This window comes from Labeo rohita, chromosome 7 (genome assembly GCF_022985175.1).
Source record: "Labeo rohita strain BAU-BD-2019 chromosome 7, IGBB_LRoh.1.0, whole genome shotgun sequence".
NCBI lineage: Eukaryota > Metazoa > Chordata > Actinopteri > Cypriniformes > Cyprinidae > Labeo > Labeo rohita.
The window spans coordinates 32,539,727-32,565,475 of record NC_066875.1 but is presented as its reverse complement, the minus strand read 5'-3'; the positions used below and the strand labels follow the sequence as shown (position 1 = coordinate 32,565,475).

At 36.4% G+C, this 25,749-nt stretch overlaps 3 protein-coding genes across 3 annotated transcripts in view; all 3 read right to left on the bottom strand.

Moving 5' to 3' along the window:
* rorab (RAR-related orphan receptor A, paralog b) overlaps positions 1-8,161 on the bottom strand; it is a 47,458-nt gene extending 39,297 nt beyond the window's left edge. Inside the window, exon 1 of the mRNA XM_051114312.1 lies at positions 7,826-8,161. Within this exon, the coding sequence (XP_050970269.1) occupies positions 7,826-7,985 (160 nt within the window). The 5' untranslated portion in view covers positions 7,986-8,161. The remainder of the gene's footprint in view (positions 1-7,825) is intronic.
* A 1,323-nt stretch (positions 8,162-9,484) lies between these two features.
* Positions 9,485-22,604, bottom strand: LOC127167552 (intermembrane lipid transfer protein VPS13C-like; the record flags this gene model as incomplete). Its single annotated transcript, XM_051113682.1, has 13 exons — positions 9,485-10,928; positions 11,567-11,650; positions 11,764-11,887; positions 11,968-12,059; positions 14,948-15,062; positions 18,805-18,928; positions 19,095-19,140; positions 19,317-19,480; positions 19,581-19,656; positions 20,347-20,460; positions 20,591-20,672; positions 20,781-20,914; positions 22,599-22,604. Coding segments are annotated over 13 exons (1,260 nt in total), but the record flags the coding sequence as incomplete, so codon positions are not given.
* A 1-nt stretch (position 22,605) lies between these two features.
* The window catches only part of vps13c (vacuolar protein sorting 13 homolog C), a gene marked incomplete at its 3' end in the record, with an annotated part of 47,685 nt that continues 44,541 nt past the window's right edge, over positions 22,606-25,749 (bottom strand). The window contains exons 67-73 of the mRNA XM_051114073.1: positions 25,503-25,738; positions 25,248-25,392; positions 25,029-25,169; positions 24,854-24,935; positions 24,692-24,761; positions 22,879-22,990; positions 22,606-22,713 (exon numbers count right to left, since the gene is read on the bottom strand). Coding sequence (XP_050970030.1) covers positions 22,606-22,713; positions 22,879-22,990; positions 24,692-24,761; positions 24,854-24,935; positions 25,029-25,169; positions 25,248-25,392; positions 25,503-25,738 — 894 coding nt within the window. The remainder of the gene's footprint in view (positions 22,714-22,878; positions 22,991-24,691; positions 24,762-24,853; positions 24,936-25,028; positions 25,170-25,247; positions 25,393-25,502; positions 25,739-25,749) is intronic.

Below are 25,749 nucleotides of genomic sequence, written 5' to 3'. Positions count from 1 at the left end.
CAGCCTGTCTGACATGACACTCTGACAAATGATACAGAGATTATCACACTGTTTAGACTGGAACGCAGCTCACTGGAAAATAGGATTCAATACAAAACATCTTCTCTTGGAAGGTCAGTGTGCGTACTGACAATTTATCAAATGAAAGAGAGATTAGATGCTTCAATTAAAACTCAAGCACTAAAGCTTCTGTCACAATAATGTTTCGAACATCATCAGCGATGATGAAATAGTCACTTAAAAAACATCCCCGCAGAGAAAAGCACTTGCAAAAACAGCAGGAATGTGAAAAACAGCATATTTTCAAAGCTGACTGGCCAGTTGACTGAACAACTAGTAGAATAATCTGTCTTGAGGTACACTACTAGTCAAAAGTTTTTGAACAGTAAGATTTTAATGTTTTTTAAGGAAGTCTCTTCTGCTCACCAGGCCTGCATTGATTTCATCCAAAGTACAGCAAAAACAGTACAATTTTGAAATATTTTTACTAGTTAAAATAACTGTTTTTTTATTTGAACATATTTTAGAATGTAATTTATTCCTGTGATTTCAAAGCTGAATTTTTAGCATCATTACTTCAGTCACATGATCCTTCAAGAAATCATTCTAATATTCTGATTTGCTGCTCAAAAAACATTTATTATTATGGTGAAAACAGCTGAGTATAATTTTTTCAGGTTACTTTGATGAATAGAAAATTCAGAAGAACAGTATTTATCTGAAATAGAAATCATTTGTAACATTATAAATGTCTTCATCATCACGTTTGATCAAATTAAAGCATCCTTGTTTAATAAAAGTATTAACTTCTATTATTTATTTTCCAAAAAAAGGTATGGTATAGTGTATAATGTTACAAAAGCTTTTTATTTTAGATAAATGCTGATCTTTGGATCTTTCTATTCATCAAAGAATCCTGAAAAAAAAAATCTACTCAACTGTTTTAAAGATTGATAATAATAATTATAAAAAATGTTTCTTGAACAGAAAAATCAGCATATTAGAATGATTTTTTAAGGATCATGAAGACTGGCGTAATGATGCTGAAAATTTAGATTTGATCACAGGAATAAATAAAAATTTTTTTAAATACATTCAAATAGAAAGCAGTTATTTTAAATAGTAAAAACATTTCATAATATTTCTGCTTTTGCTGTGTTTCAATACAATCAAATAAATACAAATGTATGGTAGTATAATCAGGAAAAACTACAATATGTGCAAAACAACATATTTTTTGAATAGTCTGTGAGTTGACTGACCAACTATTTCACTGGTAAGTCTTAAGAAAGCCCCCAGAAAGCAGCCATATTTGCAACGCCTCTGAGCAGCTATTTCAGGCATCCCAGACCACCTCCTATCTACTTGAATGGGGAAATACTGAAATTGCTGAAACTTCTTGGCAAACCCACATTGAAATAACTTATTTCAAATCACAAGCCACAATCTGACACAAACTTTTCCATAAATGTTTTTTCTATGCGCAAACAGCATTAAAAATTTTATATTTCAAGTTGGTCCAGCCAATGAGCATGTACAGTCTGAAGTGCGCATCTCTGGCTGTTTCTATGGGAACTGAGTTTCTATCAGCAGCTGCAGTAATGCAATGACTTTACCAACTGGTGATTGTCTCTTTTATTTAGTTAGAAGACAGTACCTATTCTGCTATATTGCACATTGAACTTTCTCCAATTCATAGTAATGAGTAAACCATCGGAAAAGACTATGCCAAAACTACGTCAAGACATTTTATTATTATAGGGCCTTATAAAACAGAGGTTGTTTCAAAGCAGCTTCACAGCAGTAAACAGGAAAGTAACAGAATCAATGATGCAAACTTCAAAAACGAGGCAAATCCAAAATTATGCGATAAAGCAGCTGTAGCAAGACAATGGTGTCTTTATTCAGCTCCAGTTCACTTCAGTTCAATAACTGTGTAATGTTCATTCACTATAAATAGTACTTGTGAGGAACCTTTTTGATAAAAACTGATCAATTGATACTGTATGAAAAATAATTTAACATATTTAATAATAACATATTTTTTACATATATAATTATATATAATTACATATATAATATATAATTTATGTTGACATTATTGTACTAAAGAAAATTACTAAAATATTATGTATTTTTTTTACTTTTAAATGTTCAGTATTTATTATATATTAACATATTTTTATATACACACTATTAGTGGTAGATGTATTCTGTTAAAAATTAGAGCTGTCAGTAGAAAAAATTTTTTCAATTAATTTCATGGTTTTTAACGACTATTTTTATATCGATTAATCTATCTACTATCAGTTAGACAGGCTTTTTTAATAACAATCATTTAAAATGGAAAAAAACTGAATTTGGAAATAAAACGTATTTCATAGGGCCCTATAATTAAAATATTTTTTGTGGCAATAAAAATAGATGTAAGTAAACAGTGGCCTTTAAAATTACTTAAAAATCCACATATAACAAAATATCAAAAGCAAGAAATCATATGGTTTTCTTGAACAAAACTGTTAAAATACATAATATATTATAAAAAAATAAGCTAATGTAAATTACGCATTACAACAAAGCCCTGCAGAGGGCGCCAACGGCCTGACGATTGTTTTTACACTTTACTGCACGATCTAATCCTTGTTTAACATTTGACTCAACATCATTTAATTCAAATTTCCACTTAATCTTTAATATGTAGCCATTTCTTTACGACAGAAATGCTATAGCCACTGCAATTTAATGAAAATGTGGACATCAAAACGTGTAAACTCAGAGTGACGGTTTGAGCATTTAGCATATTGAGATAATGATGTATTCTCCTGAGTTTGCGTAGATTTATAAATGATTTACCTTACAAATCTGTTGAAATGGCACCAGTTGGAGTGGAGTAGCAATTACTGAATGGAGCCTCGGACACGCACGTACGTAACCTACACGAATGTATATAATTAAAGCACATAAATAAAACCTGTATAGCATATATTTATTTAACCGAATCATAGCGTTTGTGAATTCACAATTATGCTTTATTATGATTTTTAAATGTTTAATATATCATGCAGACTTGGAAAACAGTCTAATAATGAGTTTAATGGATTCTTGTCGGTATTTTACCGGTTATTCGACGCAGGCAAAATTAAATGTAGGATTTTTAAAAATCGAATAGTCGACTAGAATCGATGAATCGCGACAGCCCTACAGGATTCCAGTTTGAAAACCCTTGAGCTAGTCAGCCTCACTAACCTCTTAGCTCCACTCCTATGGAGCACAAACTTCAACTTTTTGACCTACCAGTCAAATAACCCTATTACACAATATACCAGAATGATTCATGAGAAACCTGCAAGGTGGAGCTGCTCTAAATGTAAACAATCTAGTAGCTTTCTGGTACACGCTGCAGGGGAAACATGAAGCCATGTGGCGGGACCAGAACCACGGTTACAGCCCAGCGGGGAGTACACGGAGTACAGTGCAGAGTATTCAGATAAATTCAGCCAGAACGTTCTCTCTCCTTTCTTCTGGAATCTCACTGAGCAAGGTAAAAACAGCAACAACAACAACAAAAAAAAACAATCCTGTGAATGTCATTTTAACTGCATGTTCCTCTCTGACTTAGTATAAGTGGTTTACAAGGCGAGTCATTTTCAGCTCAGGTATGGAGACACGTCACTGTGCCGTAAACGAGAGAAGACAGCAAATCTTTAATTCCGTATTAGGAATTTCAAACAAAATACAAAACCTCGGAAAGAAATGGAGGCGTTACATGACAAATGGGCGATTTCCTGAACCCACCGACTTTGGTAAATGAGTGTAAAGTGAGATTCCAAACATCAGAGTGTATCATGTAATCAAATATTCTACCAGATGGACAACATATTTTTTTCTCTACCTAAAAGCAGCAGTTAATGATTCGTATCTGCTCGAAAGCTTGCCTTCATATCAACAGCTCCTGTTGTTGTTCTGTACTTTTGAACTGTCTAAATCCTCAGCAATTCTCATGTTACCGTAAGGCCTGGTAGCAAAAGTCAATTAGCCCAGAGTGAGTGAAGATCCTACATGACCCTCTGTTTAATGCAAACACCTCCCATCTCAGCAAATGTCACGCTATGGCCAACTGCTTTGGAGGGTGTGTAAAGTACTTCGCCTGGCAGCATTAGATGGGGCGCACCTGCAGCCAATTATGCCTGTCACCACTGCAATAACACTCCATCGAAAGTACAAAAAAACAGGCTAGGGTGTTTGCTCTCTTTCTGTGAGTATGTTTTCTAGTGTATGTTCATTTTTCTGTGTGTCTCCACAAATGCAGTCAAGATTTCGTTAAAACCGGTTCTAAAACACTGGTTGCAACAACTCTGGAAACTTTGCTAATATCCCCTCACTTGTGTTGAAGGCACCTTACATGTTCATTCCACTGGAAACACACTGTATTTTCCTAATTCACTCCTTTTCAAGCATTTTTATAACAGTCACCTGATGCCAGTTTTTTAATGGAAAAGTTTCCATAATCAATACCTATTGAGAAAATTGGCTTATTCTGTCAGTAATTACTCACCATCATGCTGTTCCAAACCCGTAAGACCGTCGTTCATTTTTTTACAAATTAAAATATTTTTGATGAAATCGGAGAGCTTTCTGACCCTTCATAGACAACGCAACTGATGACTTTAAAAATAACACCATTATTCAACATTTTCTTCTCTTCCTTGTACGTCTTTGACACAATTTTCAATTGTATTACATGTCTTTTGTTTATTTTCATATTCTTCTTGCATCACTGAGACAATACCATTAGTCAACTATACTGCAGAAATTATTGAATGGAAATCTTACAAATTAACTGCTTTACTACAATTTACTGCTGAAGCCGCTGCCATTTTGAGTGTTTCCACATGATGTTGAAGCAGTCAAATGGTACAGAGCTTTCAAAAACTGTAATAACAAACGAGTGTGTGAAATCTCATAATTATGGTAATTCCATAATGGTGTGAACATCTTAATATTACTCAGAATGACCACTTGTATTCAAGTGGACATGGTTATTAGACGTCATATTGTTCTCCATTTTGTCTGCTTGGACATATCTTACATGGCTCTTTCCTCATTTATCTTTTGCATTTGAGCTCTGAGTCTGGCACAATCTTGCGGCCCACTGCACAATAGCCTAAAGTTGACGTAAGATGCTCGGCGAAGGCCTTGCACATTTTTGGCTGAGTGCTAGTGTGTAGCCACTTGTCCACCCTGAGGCCCACCACCTCCACTGGGGTGAAGAATTCGCGGAAACACAGGAGTTATGTAACTAACATCAGCTTGGGAAGGTAGTCCCAGCGCTTGTGTAAAATATGGAGCTTTTAGAGAGACTGCTGAGAGGAAGAGCCTCAGCTGCTGAGGCTGAAGAAGACTCCTTAAAGGGACAGTTCACCCAAAAATGACAGCAGAAATACAAAACAAAGATGAAAAGTAAGTCACAGGTTTGGAATGACATAACGACATGAGGACAGAATTTCCATTGTTTAGGACTGCGCTGTAAAAAACAATTTGTTGAGTCAACTTACAATAATTTGTAACCTGGCTGCCTTAAAATTTTAAGTTCAGTCAACTCAAAAAAAAGTTTATTCAACTTGAAATGTTAAATTATACTTAGTGACAACTTAGATATTTGAATTGAATCAACTTACAATTTGAAGGCAGCTGGGTTACTTACCCATCTGTTAAGTTTAGCAGACACAAATATCTAAGTTGTTACTTAGTACAACTTAACGTTTCAAGTTGAATAAAAAAAGGAAAAAATGCAGGGTGGGGACTGGGTTTGTTTGCTGATTATATGGAGGTAGATATGAATGCGAACTTGACAAAATGTACATATGAAACATTCATAGATGAATCATTCACAACAAGTTCCACAAAATGAATTTAGAACATATACAGTCAAACCAAAAATGGGTCAAACCAGTGGGTGCAGGACACTATAGCTCATTTATGTAAGCGAGGATAGCAAAATAAAGTTATACCCCAAAAAAATCTTCATATATTGGACTACCAGTAAAATTGATAAAAGTTGGGACCAATTTGATTTGACACTTTGACCTAACCATGTTTTGTTACATACGTTCCTGTCAAAGTTATCTGACGTTATCAAGATGGATTTGTTCTGTCACAGTTTAACTCGAGTCATATTTTATTACCATTTTCTAAACTACAGCGAATAAACTGTGATAATGTGAGAAAAGGTTTCTGAATAAATTATGGTTGTACAATTGAAACATTCATGGATGAATCATTCACAAGTTCAACAAAATGAATTCAGAACATATACAGGATATATTTTAACTCCATGCTGACTTTATTGGTCTTCATAATGTTTTATACTAACATCTTACATAAAAATCAGACATGTTTAACTCGCATGGATCAGTGCCAGTGAACTATTTACTATCGAGATAGGGCCATAGGGATGAGTAAACTGTTTGACCATCAGTTCATGCTGATTTTCTAAATTAATGAATCCTAAATCATTCATATCTGCTATGATGTAAACGTCAGCCAGTGTAAAGAGATGTCTGGACGTTTTCCTTGTGCGCACCGTGAAATTACTCTTTAATCTTGTCCGAATAATTTGGCCAAACCTCGTGGAAAGTAATCTTAAGCAAACAGGAGAATTTGAGAATATAGGTTAGCGGGTTAGGAGTGTCAGACCCTTTTCCCGAGCCCAACTGAAACTCCTTTCGCGGCCGGATCCATAAACGTACCTGCCTCCGTCCTCTGGTTACGTAACAGGGCAACCAGACAGTGTGTCCGCGAAAAGAGAAGACGGTACAACCGTGTCAACACACAGGGAAAATAACGCCCTACATTAAAAACCGCAGTAGTCATGACATGAAACCCCATTTGTTTACACGAGGAGTAAAGACGTGAAAATATCCCTTCATATCCTCTCCTTCTGTGTGTGACTTAACCTGTTACATAACAGCGCTCCACACACACACGCAAGCACAGCGCAACGCCTGCCAGACAAACGGGCGGCGTCTCAATACCAAATAAGCTGCCTATTTAGACAACATTTGAAGACTACATAATCGCATACCGTGCCCAAAAATGCTGCATAGGTGGCAGCTCAACTAGGTTTTGAGGCACAGCCTCAGACATGACTGCCAAAGCCAAGCGGACCTGAAATCTGCTCTGACTAAACTGTGTCAACTGTGATAGTCTACCGAATGACACATTAACCGACATTTCTTTGACTTATATCCCCAAATCAGAGATACAAAAGGGGTGCTGCTGTCCCATGTAAAACAGAAGGCTTTGTGCTCATTTACACACTATGAAATCACCACTTTGCTATGCAAATGCTGTCTCGTCTGTGCCTAGTGCCCTAACATACGTTGCATTTAAGTGTGTATTATTAGTAATACTAAAACACGGACACGTTGGTCACAGCTTTGCCTATCGACGTACAAACACAATAAGAACAGGAGCAACGTTAGATAAAACTGTGACAGTCGTGAAAAACGACACTTCTTCATTAACTACTAAACAGCATGCGAGTAATCGATTAGAAATGACAGGTAGCCAGCGGCCAGGAATGTTTGAGCTCGCCTACAAACAAAATTAGTTAATTTGCACTAAACGTGCATTTGCTACCACAAGGCCTCCGTGTATATCAAATAACATGCTGTTTAATCTGTTTAATCCATTGTGATTAATATGAAACGGGTCACATGCAAGGACTGAAGTTCAAGATTAGGCTCAAATTTGATCTCCGTGAACTTGATTAAGCTGGAGAATAATTCGCAAGCAAGTTTTGGTTCTGTTCTTCAAGCCTTACCCTTGTTGGTACTTGAGCAACTCTGCCGCCGAACTGGTGCTGGTTTGTCGGTTTCAGCCTTGCTGTCCAGTTTCACCGGGCTGTCCTCCACCGAAGCGTCCGCTTCAGAAACGCTCTTGCGCGGCGCCGTGACGGGCTCTGGCGGAGACTCCATGTTCATCTGCGGCTTTCAGTTATTATTACAATGGGATCGCTTTGGAGAACAGCTCCGATTCGTTTTACATCGTCTTTTGGTGCGGATTGCACTTGAGCGTGTGACAGATCTGTTAAGTGTTCATGAGAGCGGGTGTGGCCCTTCTGTCCACAGACAGCGCTGTTGAGCGCTAGACACGGTCACACTAAACATACACTGACATGCTCGAAACATTCCAGTAAAGCCATATGTGGCACATTTCTCACATTTGTTAACATGGGTGTTTACTGTGATTGCTTACATCATAATTTAGTTTCTTGCAGCTGATTCAGCGTACAAAAATGTAAACGTAGGCCAATTCTTAATTAGAACTTAGATGCAAATTGCATCTAAAATAACCCACAATAAAAATAATTTTGTACCTCTCTTGGCAGTAAATGTAAAATTGCTAATTGCGATTCATTATAATAAATAAATACATCCTACCGTCTTTAAAATCCATAAAACATGTTTTATTTGTTAACGTTTGTTGCAAATAAACTTAGTTAGGAGACTTAGATTCGCTCCTATCGATTCAGTTAGATTCGGAAACGAATTGACACATGAAATTGAACATGTATAGATCAAACATCAATTTTGTAAAACCAGTTCAACCGGTTCACTAAAAGATCCGACTCAGCAGAACTATTTGTTCATTCGTGCACTTTAATAATTGGCGGGTACTGCTCACATGGACACGTTGTTATATTTGAGCTGTATAGCTTATTTTTGAGAATATTAATTTAACAATTCTTAACAATAATATGAGTTGTCGAGTCCTTTGTCCCAAGATGCAGTACGTTATTAATAAATATCGTGCATTTTCGCAGTAACTGAAATATTGTCTCGTCTAGACTCTTTCCCTTTCTTCGTATGTGGCACATTTCTCACATTTATTAACATCTAGACTCTTCCCCTCTCTCTCTCTCTCAGAGTCCCACACCCGCGCACACACACACACACACACACCCGCAGCATGCTTGACATGTGATGAGCGAACATGCTGCTGACGTACTTCCGCTAAACGGCGTTCCAGAACTTGCAAGAGTCGAGGAGCAGTGTGTGGCCTTTAAAAGTTGTCGTGTGTAAAGAAGTGTATATTATAGCTAGTATCACCATATAAGAAAGACAGAAAAACAGCAGATTTATGACGAGCCCAAAACATTTATTTGGTATCGGGCTGCTGACCTTTTTTTTTTTTTTAAGTTTTAAGAGTGTTTTACTATTGAGAATTGCAACCTTTATAGACGCCATTTTTCTACCAGCATAAAGGATAGATTTGCTAGATTACACTTTGTAATTATGAAAATGATCATTACTGCATTATATAATGGGTAATATTTAGTTAAAAGAACAGTTGGATAAAAATGTCTTGAAAATATACGTAATGTTTTGTTTTCAGTGGACCCTATGTTCTGTTAAGGTCTATTTAATTGATAAAACAAAAGACTAGTTATTCGTACAAAAGAAATTCACTTCTCTCCTCGTTGTTTTTTTTATTTCTATTTTTTTTTTAGCTAATTTGATTCTCTTAAAGTTTGATCAAGGTCCAATTAAAGTGCAGAACTATAGTTTTAATTACAGTGCATTAACCCACGATAGTTTTCACAATAGAGTTCAGTCATGAGACTGATGTTAGATTAGATACTGCCGGTTTACTGTACTGCATTGACGTATGAGGTTGTGATCTGAGTTCCAGAACACTGAATGTTTCTGAAAACAGCTTTTATCTAGAGAGGCAGATGAGATCAGGAAATGCTTATGCCGTTATGGCTGACATTCCTAGTGTTTGCATTGGATTAGTGGAGATTATTTATGACATTTGGTGTCTTTAGCTGTTACAGCTGTCTACACACAATGGCACTGACCTGTGGGTGTATATCTGGTCAACTGATGCATAGGAAATAAGAGGACATGGAAAGACCCACAGCAAAGGGCTTGGGATAGCCAACCTCTCCTTTCCTGCCCACACCAGGCCAATAGGGGCCATTTGCACCCACATACAGGAAGCCCAGTTACTTAGCAACATGGAGAGGATCCAATGCCAGGTGCTTTGACATTACATTCACTGTACATCGTTGTGGGAAAACTGTGGAATACAGCACACTCTTTCCTTGACATATAGGCATGCGCTGTTTAATCACATCTTGGTTACTTCCAAAACAAGCAGGTAACCATGAGAGGTAAAGCTAAGCTCACATCATAGTCTCCACCTTAAATAGCAGGTGTGGTCTGCCATTTTAACAAACTGTGGAACAGCTGTGACACAGACTCCACTTTGTGACAACACAGTCACAGTACACTTCCTTAAGTGCAGCGGAAGGCACAAAAGAGCATATGTGCATCTGTAAAACAATACAAATGAGAACAAAACACTGTAATGTTAAAATATTCAAGACGCTGAGAGTAGTTTTGTCTATCATACGTGTCAGTGTTGAACAAAACATGGAAGGATGATCTAGAAGAGAAAACGGTGATTTTTGTCTTCGTTTTTGTAAGTAAGGTAAGTGAGCTTAACTGGACAAGCCTCACATTGCAGTTGTATATTGAAGTGATGTATTTGTGCAAAATAATCTAACAAAATAATTAATCTCTTTTCCAAATTTGTTTTCTCCCATCATCACGACATTAAGCAAAACATGACAACAAAAGGCAAAGTGCTTAAACATCCAAAAAAACCTCAAAATATTCAGAGATACATGCAAAACCCCAGTGAGTTTAACTAATACATTTGCTAAAATACATTTCTATACATGACACTTTGAATGCTAGGCAGTATATTAAACTAAGGAGGAGATGTGGGAACACATTTACATGGTTCGACTGACTAATTTAAACGTTGCCCATTTTGATGAAGCGCTGTGATTTCTGCCGTGCCATCTGATATTGCTTGCGTGCAAACTGGGCACTGTCGATTCTTTCTCGCAGTCTCTGTGAAGTGTGAAGCAAAAGAGGTCAACGAGGTCACAGTTTCATGAAAAGCAGTGTACTATGTACTTTTACTCAGTGTAAAGGCATGTGAGCATGACAAAGATAAAACTAGAGCAACCTGTGTAACTAGCTTAATCACAACTTGGCATCTGTGAAATCGCAAGCTAAATGTAAAATGCCCAGTCATATTCAACAATGGGCACTGACATTTTGCTTGCCAGCTGTGCTTTAATTGAGCTACGTTCATTAAAGGAATAGTTCGCCCATAAATAAAAAAATATCTAAAAAAAAAAAAAACCTCAGGCCGCCCGAGATCTAGAGGAGTGTTTCTTCATCAAAACAGATTTGAAAAAATGTACCATTACATCATTTTTTCAGCAATGCTGTAAATGGGTGCTGTCAGAATGAGAGTTCAAAAAGGTTATAAAAACATCACAATAATCCACAAGCTTTTTGACCTTTCATTCTGATGGCTACATTGGTAAGCAAGTGACACACTACTACATTTCTCCAAATCTATATTTTAGATTGCCTGAGGCTTGCTTTCTGCTAACTATTCCTTTAAAACATCAATTTTAAAGCAACAGTTTTAATCTACAATCCACAAAAACAACAAAACACATGTCTGTGAGGTTTACCTCAGCCATGCCAGCATGTCTCATGTTTATCACTTTCACCTGCGTCTGTCCATCCTTCCTAATGAGGTTTAATTTGTTCTGTTCCTGCACCAACATCCAGATTGTTGTAAAGCAATGTTAATTAGTTGATCATGATTTTATCCATATGCTTTGAATTATACACTTATCACTGTGCTGTTAGGAAGCCATTTATGTACCCGGTAATATATCTTCAAATCTCCTCCCTCTGTGCTTGGGGGCCTTTGAAAATTCTCAAATTGACATTCCCATTCTTTATTGAAATGTCCAATCACATCGATCTCCTTCACACACATCACCCTCCTGCGTAATAAATAAACCAACACATATATATAACATATAGAAAATGCCAACATTTCTTCATTTTTCTGTTGTTGGAATACCTGTTGGTGATAATGATGTTTGTTTTTCTGTGTCCTGGGTACTCATAGTGTTCTCTGAAGACTTCTCCATCCAGCTGTTTAATCTCAGACCTCTGAAAAACATACATACTCGTACAGCACAATACACAAAATACAGCAAACACTGCTGTACTGACTGCACCTGAATACTCTTTCAGCAATAATGATCTCAGTCATAACGATCTGGGGAAAAAATAATCCAAAATGCATAAAACTGATCATGGCAAAGAGGAGTATTGATTTATTCCAGATTATTTGGTCAAATCACAGGATTCAAGCAAGCTCTTCAATTTGTACAATTACACAGTAAAGCCACATTAAACCAAACGATTACATGACAATTATGACCCACACCTGTTATATAGCGTATAAAGTATATAGGAAAATACATCAGACATTAATTCCAACATGCACTGTAAAATGCCCATTTAGTGCATATAAGTTTGCATATATTAATATGCACATTTTTATGTATTCACAATAATTAAGAATACTGTTTACATTACATTTTTAATAAATATATTTTATATAGATTAATATTGTGTTGTCAGGCTTTAGAGACATAGGTATTTACAGACATAAGTTCAAAGAAATTAAAATGAAGTTTAGAAAAATAGACAAACTTTGGAAGTTTCACATCCTGTTTCTAACAAATCTTAAGTATTAATAATGAAACTCTATTATTGTTTGCCAGTATGGCTCTAAAGTCTACTAAACTACCATGTCTTTTTAAAGTTCAAATCATATATTTTGGGAAAAATATTGACTAATGAGGTTATGGTAGGATATATTTGGCATTAACTGATACAAAATAAAAGTACATACGGATATAAAACTGATGTAATAAAAATGTCTGAGGTATAATGCTGAAATTATTTTCAGCAAAATTAGACAAATAAAAAAAAAGTTTTCTAGATAAGAAAAGGAGCACAGCCGTAAAAGTGCACAAGACAGACAACTTCAGATGCAGACTTAGGATATTATAGCATTTTCTAAACACAGCAATGTAACATTCTATTGTAGGTGGACCAGGCTAGACTAAGTCTAGCACTGGTTATCCAGTTTGGTTCATTTGAGTGCTACAATATCTATCTCATGTATTTTCTCAAATGTTTTCAGTAACATTTTTAAGGTAATATTCTCAACCCTATCTCCCACTCCCAATTTACATTTCCTCAGGCTGCATTTGGGAAAGGACAGAAAAGAGAGAAAAAGGGAAAAATTAAATGAGTAGGCAAACAGGAATTCATTTCTTCACAGCAGGGTAGGAGTCAGTTCAACTTTGGAGTTTAAGGTCAGCTTTAATGAAGAATACAGCTGGAATTTTAACAAGGGGATTTGGAATTTGGTCGACTTGGTAAAAAATGATACCCCTATACTTCCCCAGTTGAGTAATCACAGCACCATAAGACAATAGTTTTGTTTTGTTCATATATCATACAAAATGCATGTTATTTTTTATTTAGTACTGACCTGAATAAGATATTTCACATAAAAGACGTTTACATATAGCTATGAGAGAAGATAATAGCTGAATTTATAAAAATCACCCTGTTCAAAAGTTTTGATTTTTAATGCTGTGTTGTTACCTGAATGATCCACAGCTGTGTGTTGTTATTTTTTAGTGATAATTGTTCATGAGTCCCTTGAACTGCCCACTTCTTCTGGTCCCACAGATTCTTTGCTTTTTCAGCATTTTTGTGTATTTAAACCATTTCCAACAACGACTGTATGATTTTAAGATTTATCTTTTCCCATTGAGGACAACCGAGAGACTCATATGTAACTATTACAGAAGGTTCAAACACTCACTGACGCTTCAAAAAGAAAAATGATTCATTAAAAGCCAGGGGTGTAAACTTTTGAACAGAATGGAGATGTGTACATCTTTATTTTGCCTAAATATAATATTTTTTTCATTTAGTACTGCCCTTCAGAAGCTACAGATGATACGTACATCTTCCCCAGAAGACAAAATAAGTTAAATTTACCCTGATCTTGATATTCAAAAAGTTTACACCCCTGGCTTTTAATGCATCATGTTTCCTTCTAATACAAAAATAATACAGTCATTGTTGAAAAGGGTTAAAATACAGAAAAATGCTGAAAAACCAAAGAATTTGTGGGACCTAAAAGATTTTTCTGAAGAACAGCGGGCAGTTTAACTGTTCAGGACAAACAAGCGACTCATGAACCATTATTGCTAAAAAAATAAATAAATAAATAAAAACAGCTGTGGATCATTCAGATAACAACACACTATTAAGAATCAAGTGTTTGTAAACTTTTGAACAGGGTCATTTTTATAAATTAAACTATTATTTTCTTCTATGGACTATATGTAAGCATCTTTTATGTGGATTATCTTATTTAAGTCAGTACTAAAAAAATAACAAGCATTTTGTATAATCCCTCTTATTTTGGTAAAATAATGAACATTTAGCAGATTCTGCAAGGTGTATGTAAACTTTTGACTTTTGACTTTTGACTGTAAATCAGGATAAAATGATATATGAACAAACCTTTGTAAAAACCTTCCGAATATGAATAAGAATAAAACTGTAAAGTCTGGTGCATGTAAGTCCTATTTAAGTGGAAATTTCTGGCTCACTGCATGAGGAAAGAAACTAATTTTGAGAAAATGGCCTTTACAGCAATGTAGTATAATTGAAATCTACAAATGAAAATTAAGTGCAATAAAATAAACTCTTAAATGTGTATTTGGAATGTTTTCTTTCCACTAGTCTGAAATGTGACAATGTTATGGAAGCAAAATACACCAAGATCTCAACAATAAAAAAAAAACAATGGTTTTGCCTTAATCTGTCAAACTGACTCCAGTCCTTCAAAACAATTTGGCTGTTAGTAATTAGTAGTTGTAAATTAAAACAGAGGGTTATGCTGATTAAAAATCCTTCCCATCGGGTCTAGTAGCCTGGTCAGTAGTGGTGGATGACCTCACCTGAAAGAGGTCATAGCCCTCCGACGCATGGTGGTCGTAGGGCCGTATGATGCCGTCCTCTTGTATGAGACGCACTGGCCTTAATTTATTCACCTCTTCAGTTGATTCTGCCACCCTGCAAATCAAGTGAACAACAGCGCGTTAGATAACTCACAAAGACGACATCCTGTGGTGTTTTTTTTTTTTTATTCACGTAAAATGCGTGGGCAGTGGGTGAGTCATTCTTAACAACAGGTAGTGAACAGAATCTACTCAATTAAAGTTCATCTGAGCATGCCCGAACAGCCTTGAACAAACGCAATGCATTTCAAAATCATCAACCTACAACATCTCTTTGTGCTATTGCGTGCAGTGTCTGATTCCTTAAGCCCTCTCTCACCTTATGTTACTTCTACAAGGCGAGCATGGAAAAGCAATGTGATTAGTTCATACAGACAGTGCTGACTGGTTCAGGTGTATAAGATGGAAAGCAGAATGAATGGTTGGATGACTGAGCGTATATGCTTGAGAATCACTTGGGGAGGGGAGGGGGCATCACTGTTCCAGCTCGTCGTGAAAAGTTTGGCATGAAAAAGCCAGGGGCGGGAACGCCGTAAAACACAACAGATTGGCCAACTCATCTTTCCAGGGCAGAATAATGGCATGGGTGCATAATATGATTTGTTAGCCTGGTCATCGACTGCCTTTGAAATCATAATGCTTCTTGGTTGGAGAGCGCCTGGTCCTTACCAGGCAAGTGCTGTATCATAGAGTCCAGTGCATCAGCAGTGCAGTGAGCTCGTGCAGTGGACTTGGTCTGACAAGCAGAGCAGTCGGAGAAAGGGGCATCACCCAAAGTTTACCCAAAAATGATACTTGTTTAACCATCCTCATGTTGTTACAAATCAGTATGACTTAAGGAGTAGTTCACTTCCAGAACAAAAATTTACAGATAATGTACTCACCCCCTTGTCATCTAAGATATTCATGTCTTTCTTTCTTCAGTCATAAAGAAATTATGTTTTCTGAGGAAAACATTTCAGGATTCCTTTCCATATAATGGGCTTTTATGGTGCCCCTGAGTTTGAACTTCCAAAATGTAGTTTAAATGCCGCTTCAAGGGACTCTAAACGATCCCAGCCAAGCAATAAGGGTCTTATCTAGCGAAACAATTGGTTATTTTCTAATTCAAATTACAATTTATATACTTTTTAACCTCAAACGCTCGTCTTGTCTGGCTCTACGCGAACTCTGTTTTTCCCGGTTCAAGACAGTTAGGGTATGTTGAAAACCTCCTATCTCATTTTCTCCTCCAACTTCAAAATTTTCCTACATCGCTGTTTTTTGTAAAGGGCGTTTGACCTTCTTTGCATGTTCACTTTGTAAACACTGGGTTGGTACCTCTGCAGCAATTTGGGTACAATAAATGTAAATTTTTTTTTAAATGAAAATGCACTTTACTAGATTTCTGATGTTAATAACTGTGCAGACTCATCATTACAGTCTATGAAAAGGGGTCACAGACCAAAAAAAATTAAAAAAGTCATAGGTTTGGAACAACATGAGGGTGAGTAAATGATGACAGAATTTTTATTTGGTTGAACTATAATTATTAGGACATTACATACCTTTCAAACCTTTGATTTAAAGGTCAATTTCCTATAAACATAATTACAAGTAAGTATCTGTTCTTCCGTTCCTCTGTATATCGTCTCTGCTCCTGTCTGTGCTGCTCTGCTCATCAGACTTTCCTTTGGCCCCAAAATGCACCAGTGAAAGGGGTGTGGAGATCAGAAGCAAATGTTACAATGATGGGAAAATAGGCACATGTTGATTAATCCAGTTATAAGGGGATTTCTGAACTGTAGATTATGGCAGAATGCTCTGCGCTACAGCTCACATCCTTTGCTTCCCATGATGCAATGCTTACCTTTCAACCATTCATATCCTGTAAATTAGAAAATTCATTCATGCTGCAAAATTCACTCTTTTTTGGACCCAGGAAACAAGCAAACCCAACCGAGTGAATGCAGAGGGATCATTCACTGTCATGTCTTTGGGTAACATAGGCATAAATACACATCCATTCACACTTCAGTTATTCAGACCTTCATACGCACATTTGTACACATGTACACTAATGAGTGTCCAAATACTCACTGAACTAAAAAGAACAAACACATCCAGGAATTAACTTATGAAAAACATGAAAGAAAGAGTCACAAAATTAGTTGACACACATGAAAACAAAAGCAACACTATGTGAGAAAAAAAATGCAAGACGACAAAGACAAAAGAGACACAAATTAGGACAATGACACTCAGTTGACAGCTGACAGTATATTAGATAATTGCCATAGGAACTTTTAAATTAAATATTAAATATTTCTTTTGTTCTTTCAGAATGTACATCATTAAAAGAAGTTCACTTCCAAAACAAAAAATTACAGATAATTTATTCACCCCCTTGTCATCCAAGATGTTCATGTCTTTCTTTCTTCAGTCGTAAAGAAATTGTGTTTTTTGAGGAAAATATTTCAGAAATTTTCTCCATATAATGGACTTCTATGGTGTTTGAGTTTGAACTTCCAAAATGCAGTTTAAATGCAGCTTCAAAGAGCTCTAAATGATCCCAGCTGAGGAAGAAGTGTCTTATCTAGCTAAATGATCGGTTATTTTCTAAAAAAAGTTGCAACTTCTATACCTTTAACCTCAAATGCTCGTCTTGTTTAGCTCTGCGATATGCATGCGTACTCTGTGCAGTTAGGGTATGTCGAAAATTCCCATCTCATTTTCTCCTCCAACTTCAAAATCATCCTACATCGCTTTTTTACCTTTTTTTGTAAAGGGCGCTTGACCTTCTTTGCACGTTCACTTTGTAAACACTGGGTTGGTTCTTCTAAACCGATGTAGGACATTTTTGAAGTTTGAGGAGAAAATGAAATGGGAGTTTTTCAACATACCCTAACCGCACTGACTTGGAATACACAGTTCACGCAGAGCAAGACAAGATGAGTATTTGAGGTTAAAAAGTTTTTTAGAAAATAACCTCATAATCATTTCACTAGATAAGACCCTTCTTCCTTGGCTAGGATCGTTTCGAGCCCTTTGAAGCTGCATTTATACTGTATTTTGAAAGTTCAAACTTGTGGGCACCACAGAAGTCCACTATATGGAGAACATTCCTGAAATGTTTTCCTCAAAAAACATAATTTCTTTACGACTGATGAAAGAAAGACATGAACATCTTGGATGACAAGGGAGCAAATAAATTATCTGTAAATTTTTGTTCTGGAAGTGAACTCCTTTATTGTACTCTGCTTTGCCAAAATGGATATGTAAAATGCACATTAGTGCTTCCATAATATGACACATCAATACATCTCTGCCCTAGTAGGAAGAACATGGTTTCCAAGCTATATTTAGGTTGAGGGGAAATGGCCTCACGACTTCCACTTTGCAAAAATAAGTAGATGTGGGCCTTCTTATTATCATGACTACATATACGTTTACTGGTTCAAAATATCCCTTCAACAAAAATCATCATTTGACAGTAATAACTTTATGAATATATACATTATCGTTTAAATGTTAGATTTTTTTTGTAACTTTTATTATACAAACTCTATTATGCTCACCAAGGCTGTTTATTTATCAGAAATAGAGTAAAAACTGTAATATAGTGAGATATTAAAAATAGCTCTCTCTACTTTGTAATATTTTAAATATATTTAATGTGTCTTTGCCGAATAAAAGTATTATTTTCTTTAAAAAAAAAAACCTTGAGTGGTGGTGTACGTACATGCTTGTCCGAATGTGTGCGTCTGTGTTTGTATGCATGTATGTAGATAAAATATTCATGTGTATGCGTGTCTCACCTCTGAATGCCCTGAAAAGTACTGCTTGCCATGTCTACGATGCCCCCTGTAGGTCTGGCCACCACTCCAACCAGGCCTTTCCCAATGCCCTTGAAGAAGCCTGCAGCCCCCTCTTTCTTCGCCCCTAAACCCATGACAGTTTATTAAATGATATATTATACACTGTCGTGAAGTTTGGCTTTATATGTATTTGTGCATTTTCAATTCCCAATAAATTGTTGTTATCACTGCATACAAAATCAGATCAAATGTATTTACGTAACTGTTGCATAAGTACTAAACCGCCATACCTTCCACCGGTTTGGTCACAATTCCTGTTACACCACCAACCACTCCCTGAAGGACAAAAGAGACAAAAGTCAGTTTTTATAGCTAAATAATAAAAAGATGGCAGCTAAATACAGCTAAATCCAATGGAATGGTGTTATCTATAATACATAAAACAAAAAGGCAAATGATTTGATGTCGTCTTAGATGTTTTTTTTATTTGTGGAGGAACTTGTGTGCAGTACCTTGAGGAAACCCTTTCCTCCTTTAGCCAGACTCTCTCCAAAGTCTTTAGTGGGTCTGTTCATCTCCTCCCTTCGTTTCTGCTGATACTCTTTGTCCATAGTGATTGCAGCCAAGCCTTTTCCTACAGTGCCTGTTATGCGGGACACCATGCCAGCTGCGCCTCCTAGGAAGATAATGTTGAAACAAAATAAGCATGTGCTTTAAAGATCCTCTGTGAGTATATGTGGATTCGGGAGAGAAAAGCAGGAAGCTGGGAGCCTTACCCACTGTGTGGCCCAGTAAACTTTTAACACCGATAACAAAACCTTCTGCAAATTCCTCAGGTCCTTGAACAGCCCCCTACACACAAACAAATGTTTCCAGTCTTGAATAGACCACACAAATCATAACTTGATAACATTGGCATGACACACGAAAGAACAGTCAGAAACATAGAAGTCTCTATAAATCAAACTGTTGAACCATGTGACAAAAACCTAAAATACACAACCTGTCAAAAGTTTTTGAACAGTAATATTTTTAATGTTGCTCACGAAGCCTGCATTTATTTGATCCAAAATATAGCAAAAGCAATAATATTGTGAAAGCTAAATTTTCATCATCATTACTCCAGTCTACAGTGTCACATGATCCTTCAGAAATCATTCTAAGATGCTGATTTGCTGTTCAAGAAACATTTATTATTATTATTATTATTATTATTATTATTATGAATATTTAAATCAGTTGACTACTTTTTTTTGTTAAGGATTCTTTGATGAATAGAACAATCCAAAGATCAGCATTTAACTGAAATAAAAAGCTTTTGTAACATTATACACTACAAATTTAAAGGCTTGGAGTCAGTATAGTTTTTTATTATTTATTTTTTTATCTATTTTTTTGCTTTATTGTGATAGGACAGGAAGTGAAGTGGGAGAGAGAGGGGGAGTGGGGATCGGGAAAGGTCCTCAAGTCATGATTCGAACATGGGACGTCTGCAGCGCAACAGGCCTGAACAGATAGATAAATGAACAGCATGTGCCAGACCTGGATGGGCTCATAGAAGAAAGCCTCCACTCCTTCTGATAAGCCTCGGATCAGCCCGAATGGATTTCCAAGAACATCCAGTCCCAAAACCAGCACGTACATCTGTGTTAGGAACTATGAAGAGAGGAAGAGACTCTGAACTTCTGAACTTCCTTCAGATGCAATGATTTTAAGTGAAAATGTAAGAGTGTTTGTTCATCTAATGAACTCTGACATTGCATGAGTGTGTATTTAGATCACCTACTTGTTCAGTATAGTGTCTGATCACCGCCCACATCAGTTTCTCTCGCCGGTAGAACTGATATTTCACCTCAAAGTAAGCCAGTCTGAATCAAAGGGTGAGACATAAAGTCAGTCGAAGACCACTCTAAATCTTAGTCTTCAAAAAACAGTGTGAGTCAATATTAGAGTGCATGCACATATGAAAGTCTTACTTGAAAATCAGATCATCTACATCAGTGAGTGTGGCACCAATGCTTTTGAGCAGGAGGTTGACGGACTGGATGGCGACCATATCACCCTGCTCAGAATCATCTCCACTGGAGCCCAGAGACAGACTCAGGTGTAGCTACAAAAACACACACACACACTTAGTTTCTTAGGTCAAATATAAACAATTAAGTGTTTTTACAGTTTGATCAAGGAAATTTTGCAATTTATCAATCACTTCACATTATTAAATTATTCATATCCTGAGAAGACAATAAGGTGTTTGTTGATTTAGTTTAGTGTTTCATGTGTCAATACAGAATGTCATCAAACCAGATTCACAGCATTATACTTTAATTTTTAACTGTCTTTGGTCCTCAAAGCATATGTGGCTTAATATAATGTAAATGATGTTTCTTACTGAAATACGTAGTAGAAAACAATTTTACATTATTTAAACAATCCACATTGTATTATACACATTTTGGACTATGGGGGTGCCATTATTTTAATGACTGCAAATGATTGCACTAGGTGAGCTACTGGCACTACCTGTTGCTATTTTTACTGCAACACAAATCGGAAAATAAAATACTGATACGAAGCCACATGTGCGGCTTTTGGTTGTAATTTCTAGTCGAAGGGCAACAAGAGAAGCGATGTAAGTCTTCACTTCTTTCCTAGCAATAAGAAGAGGAGAAAAAAATATGGGAAGATCCCTGACTAGTAAAACTTCCTTAAGACCCACGTCTTTGTTCTCTGCACTTTAGCCCTGATGCCTTTGAGGATTTTAGTAGACTGCAGCTACTGAAACAGCTTACAAATGGCAGAGACAAGAAACACTAGATGCCATCTTGGCAGGATGTAAACATGACGACACTTGTCATGATGCCACAGCCACTGAAGGAGTTTCTCAGAGTGGATTTCACTCAAATTCTGGGGGCATTTAGACTCCTTATAGGAAAAAAAAATCAATGGTACAGCATTTGGTTTAAGCCCATACTTATATCCTTTGCCACCTGTAAGCTCTTTCAGTAGCTGTGATCATCGTATCAGTATTCTGTTTTCCAAGTTGTGTATTCAAAGTTGTGTTGTGGTAAAAATACCAACAGGTAGTGCCAGTAGCTCAAAAAAGCGCAACCATTTCACGTCATCAAAATAATGGCCGAGATACAACTATTTAAAAATCTGTAATCTGAGGGTGCAAAAAAAATCTAAATATTGAGAAAATCACCTTTAAAGTTCTTCAAATAATGCTCTTAACAATGTATATTACTAATCAAAACTTAAGTTTTCATACATTTACAGTAGGAATTTTACAAAATATCTTAATGGAACATGATCTTTACTTAATTTCCTAATGATTTTTGCCATAAAAGAAAAATCAATCATTTTGACCCATACAATGTATTTTTGGCTATTGCTACAAATAAACCCCAGCGACTTAAGACTGGTTTTGTGGTCAAGGGTCACATATTTTAGTAAGAGACATCATTTACATTATATTAAGCTATACAAGTCTTAAAACCCATTAAAAACCTTCCTAATAAATAAAAGAATTACAAAAATTATCACAAAAATATGAAGAATAATGGTTTTCACAATGGACAATATTAAGAAATTAAATAATTAAGAAATATATTAAAGATCACATGACACTAAAGACTAGTGTAGCCTAATGGCTGCTGAAAATTCAGGAACTATTTTTCATATATATTAAACTAGGAAGCATGTCTAATTTGACATTTAAAATTTCTGTGACAAGTGACCTTGGATAGAACATGTGTTGTGCTTTGGAGTGGACAGTGGTTCTGGTTCATTACTTTAATAGGGGGAGATGTGGAAATGCTCAAAGAAGCTCAGGCCCGAGGTGTCTGTCATGGAGCTCTCCATCAGCTGAGCCTGCAGTGCCTCCAGATCCTTCTCTATCAGCTTATTCTGAAGCATAGAGAAATACATACTGACATCTACCAGACCCCCTTTATTACCCCCTTTAAGCAACACAATTAAAACACAAAAAAACTATGAATTATTTATTTTAATTATGAATTATTTTATTAGTAAAAATATGTAACAAAATGAGTCAGAAAAAGCAGTAGTTACCTTCTCTTTACCATCCTGGGAGTCGGTCGCTGGGGTAAACAAGGCGAGGATTGCTCCTAAGAAGCCCTGATCGATTTTAACTGCCATCTCCTGAACTAATGCCATAAAGTACCTACAGAAAAACAAACATGAGCAGTCAAAGGTTAAATCTATTTATTCTTTAATATACTATTCTTTATTCCCCAATTAGTATTTTTTAAAATAAGAGTAAAAATCAAAACTATAAAATAACGCACATGCAATTACAGGAATTATTTAGTGACAAAAATATGACACTACCATTCAAAGTTTTTTTTTTAAAGACATCTCTTATGCCATCAAGGTTGAATGCATTTAATCTAAAACAGTAAAAAAAAAACAAAAAAAAACAGCAGTACTGCGAAATATTATTACAATTTAAAATAATTGTCGAAACAGTACATTTTTTCTGAATCATTTCAGAAAATTAAAAAAAAACAGCATGCATTTGAAATATGATATTCTTGTGTAAAAGGCTTTACTGTCACTTTTGATGAATTCAAAGCATTCTTGTAGAATAAAAGTATTGATTTCTTTAAAAATAATCTGACCCCAAACTTTTAAACAGTAGTGTATATTAGTTTTTAACATCAAGAGAAACATTGGATTGATACTGTACATTTACTTTAGATTTAGAAAGATCATCATTTTACTCCATTAAAGTGCATTTATTATGGATTTTTGGAAATTACCTTTCATGCAGTGTGTAACACTGCTCTAAATGAATGAAACATCCTGCTTTTACATCTGAAAGTGCTCTGTGTATAAAGTTACTGTCTTTCAAAAGAAAGAGTCGACTCTGAGCCATGTCAAACAAGTCATCAAGTTTCAAGTTGACATCAACATGAAACATTAGCTTTTGCCGCACACGGACACGGGAAAACTGGAACCAAATCATCAAGTGAGGGTAAATCCGTTAAGACACAGTGTACAAGATACAGGGTATGTCGTAAAACTCCCATCTCATCTTCTCCAACTTCAAAATCATCCTAGAATGCTGCAGAAGTACAGGCCCAGTGTTTACAAAGTGAACATGCAAGGAGAGTCAAACATGCTTTACAAAGAAAGGGGTGAAGAGGGCGATTTTGAAGTTGGAGGACAAAATGAGATGGGAGTTTTTCGACATACCCTAACTGTCTTGAAACGGAGTGCAGAGTACGCATGCGCATCGCAGAACTAGACAAGACAAGCATTTGTAGTTAAAAAAACGTATAAATTTTGGAGAAAATGACCGATATTTTGCTAGATAAGACCCTTATTCCTTGGCTGGGATCATTTAGAGCTCTTTGAAGCTGCGCTAAAACTGCATTTTTAACCTTCAACCTGTTAAGCACCATTGAAGTCCACTATATGGAGAAAAATCCTGGAAAGTTTTCCTCAACAAAGCATTTTTATTCTGAAAGTGGCTGTTTGGGTGTTTAATGTAATGGTGATGCACATTCTGTTTCCGACATGCGCTGCACGCAGTAGACCAATCACAACAGACTGGGTCATCAGACCAAACACGGAAAGGAAATTAATTGTTGAGCAAACCGTTTGGGAGTCGTTAAGCAAATAAGGTAAAAATAAATGCATATCATAAGACAATGAAAGAGTTTTGACCTTTCATGAATGTCAACCTTTTGTTGGAGACTCCCAAAACTTAAATAGGAACCTTTCATAATCCATAATAGGGGCACTTTAATGTGTAATTGATGTGCTGAGTGTAGCTCAGAATTTAATTTAGTACATGTGACACAATGTTATTAAATGTGACACAATGAGTAGAAAATGTAATCAGTGCGCCATCACTTACTTAAACTGCATGACTTGGCTGTGCTCATTAAACCTTGTGATGATGCTCACGTCGATAAACGGCTTCGGTTCTAAAGATAAAAGGTAAGATATAGTGTGCTCATGTGCACTCAAAAGTGAATTAGCTTAGATAAAGCATTTGTATGCTTGCTTGTGTTTGTACCTGAGTCTTGAACAATAGATTTTGGAAGAGGAACAGGATGAAACACAGTAGGAAATATAGCTCCCGGCAGCTGATTATCCACCTGGAACAAATAAATGGTGCACATAATAACTGAACAACTGCCAAAAATGACGGAAGTGTGATATTCAACAAGTGGATTGTGTGAGGGTGTTACCTGTAGCCAATAGAGCTGTGCACGTAAACTCCTCTGGTGAGGCGACTGTTTCAACTCGATACGAATGCCAGGCAGGAAGTTTCTCCTGATAGTGCAGGAATATGGCTGTCTCATCAACATGGGAAATCTTCCAAAGTTCACCTGTTATGAGTAAGATAATGTCTAAGCAGTGTAATTATGATATTAACCGAACTTTATTTCAATAAAATCCTTTATTACCTCTAGGCCAGTTTCTAGTCTGATCCAGCCTGGTTCACTCTTGCTGTTGATGTGGGCCTGGTAGGCTTTTTCCAACAGTTCAATGTTCTTGTGGTTAAAGGACTTCCAGCGGTTCTTTGGTCTCATCTCCCAAACCACACCAGAACTTAAAAATGCAATTCAATCATTCTTAATTATCAACAATCAATTTGCACATGAGTTGCATTTATGTAAAGTCATTTTATAACAAGACTTGCTGGGTGAGGGTTTAGTTACCTGGTGATGCCAACGTATGCTATCTCCTGCCTGATGTCATTGTTGATGAGTGACAGGCCCAGGTTCCTTAATGAGATGTTGACTTCCTGCTGAAACTGCTCCAGCTCTTCCGCCTGCCGTGCTTTTGTGACTATGCCAACATCCTCGGTGAAGATCAGCACCCGCTGACGGCCGTCCAGGAAAGACACCCAGTGTATCTGAACTAAGCTGCTGTAAGCAAACTGCCCGCACTCGTCCTGAAGAAAAC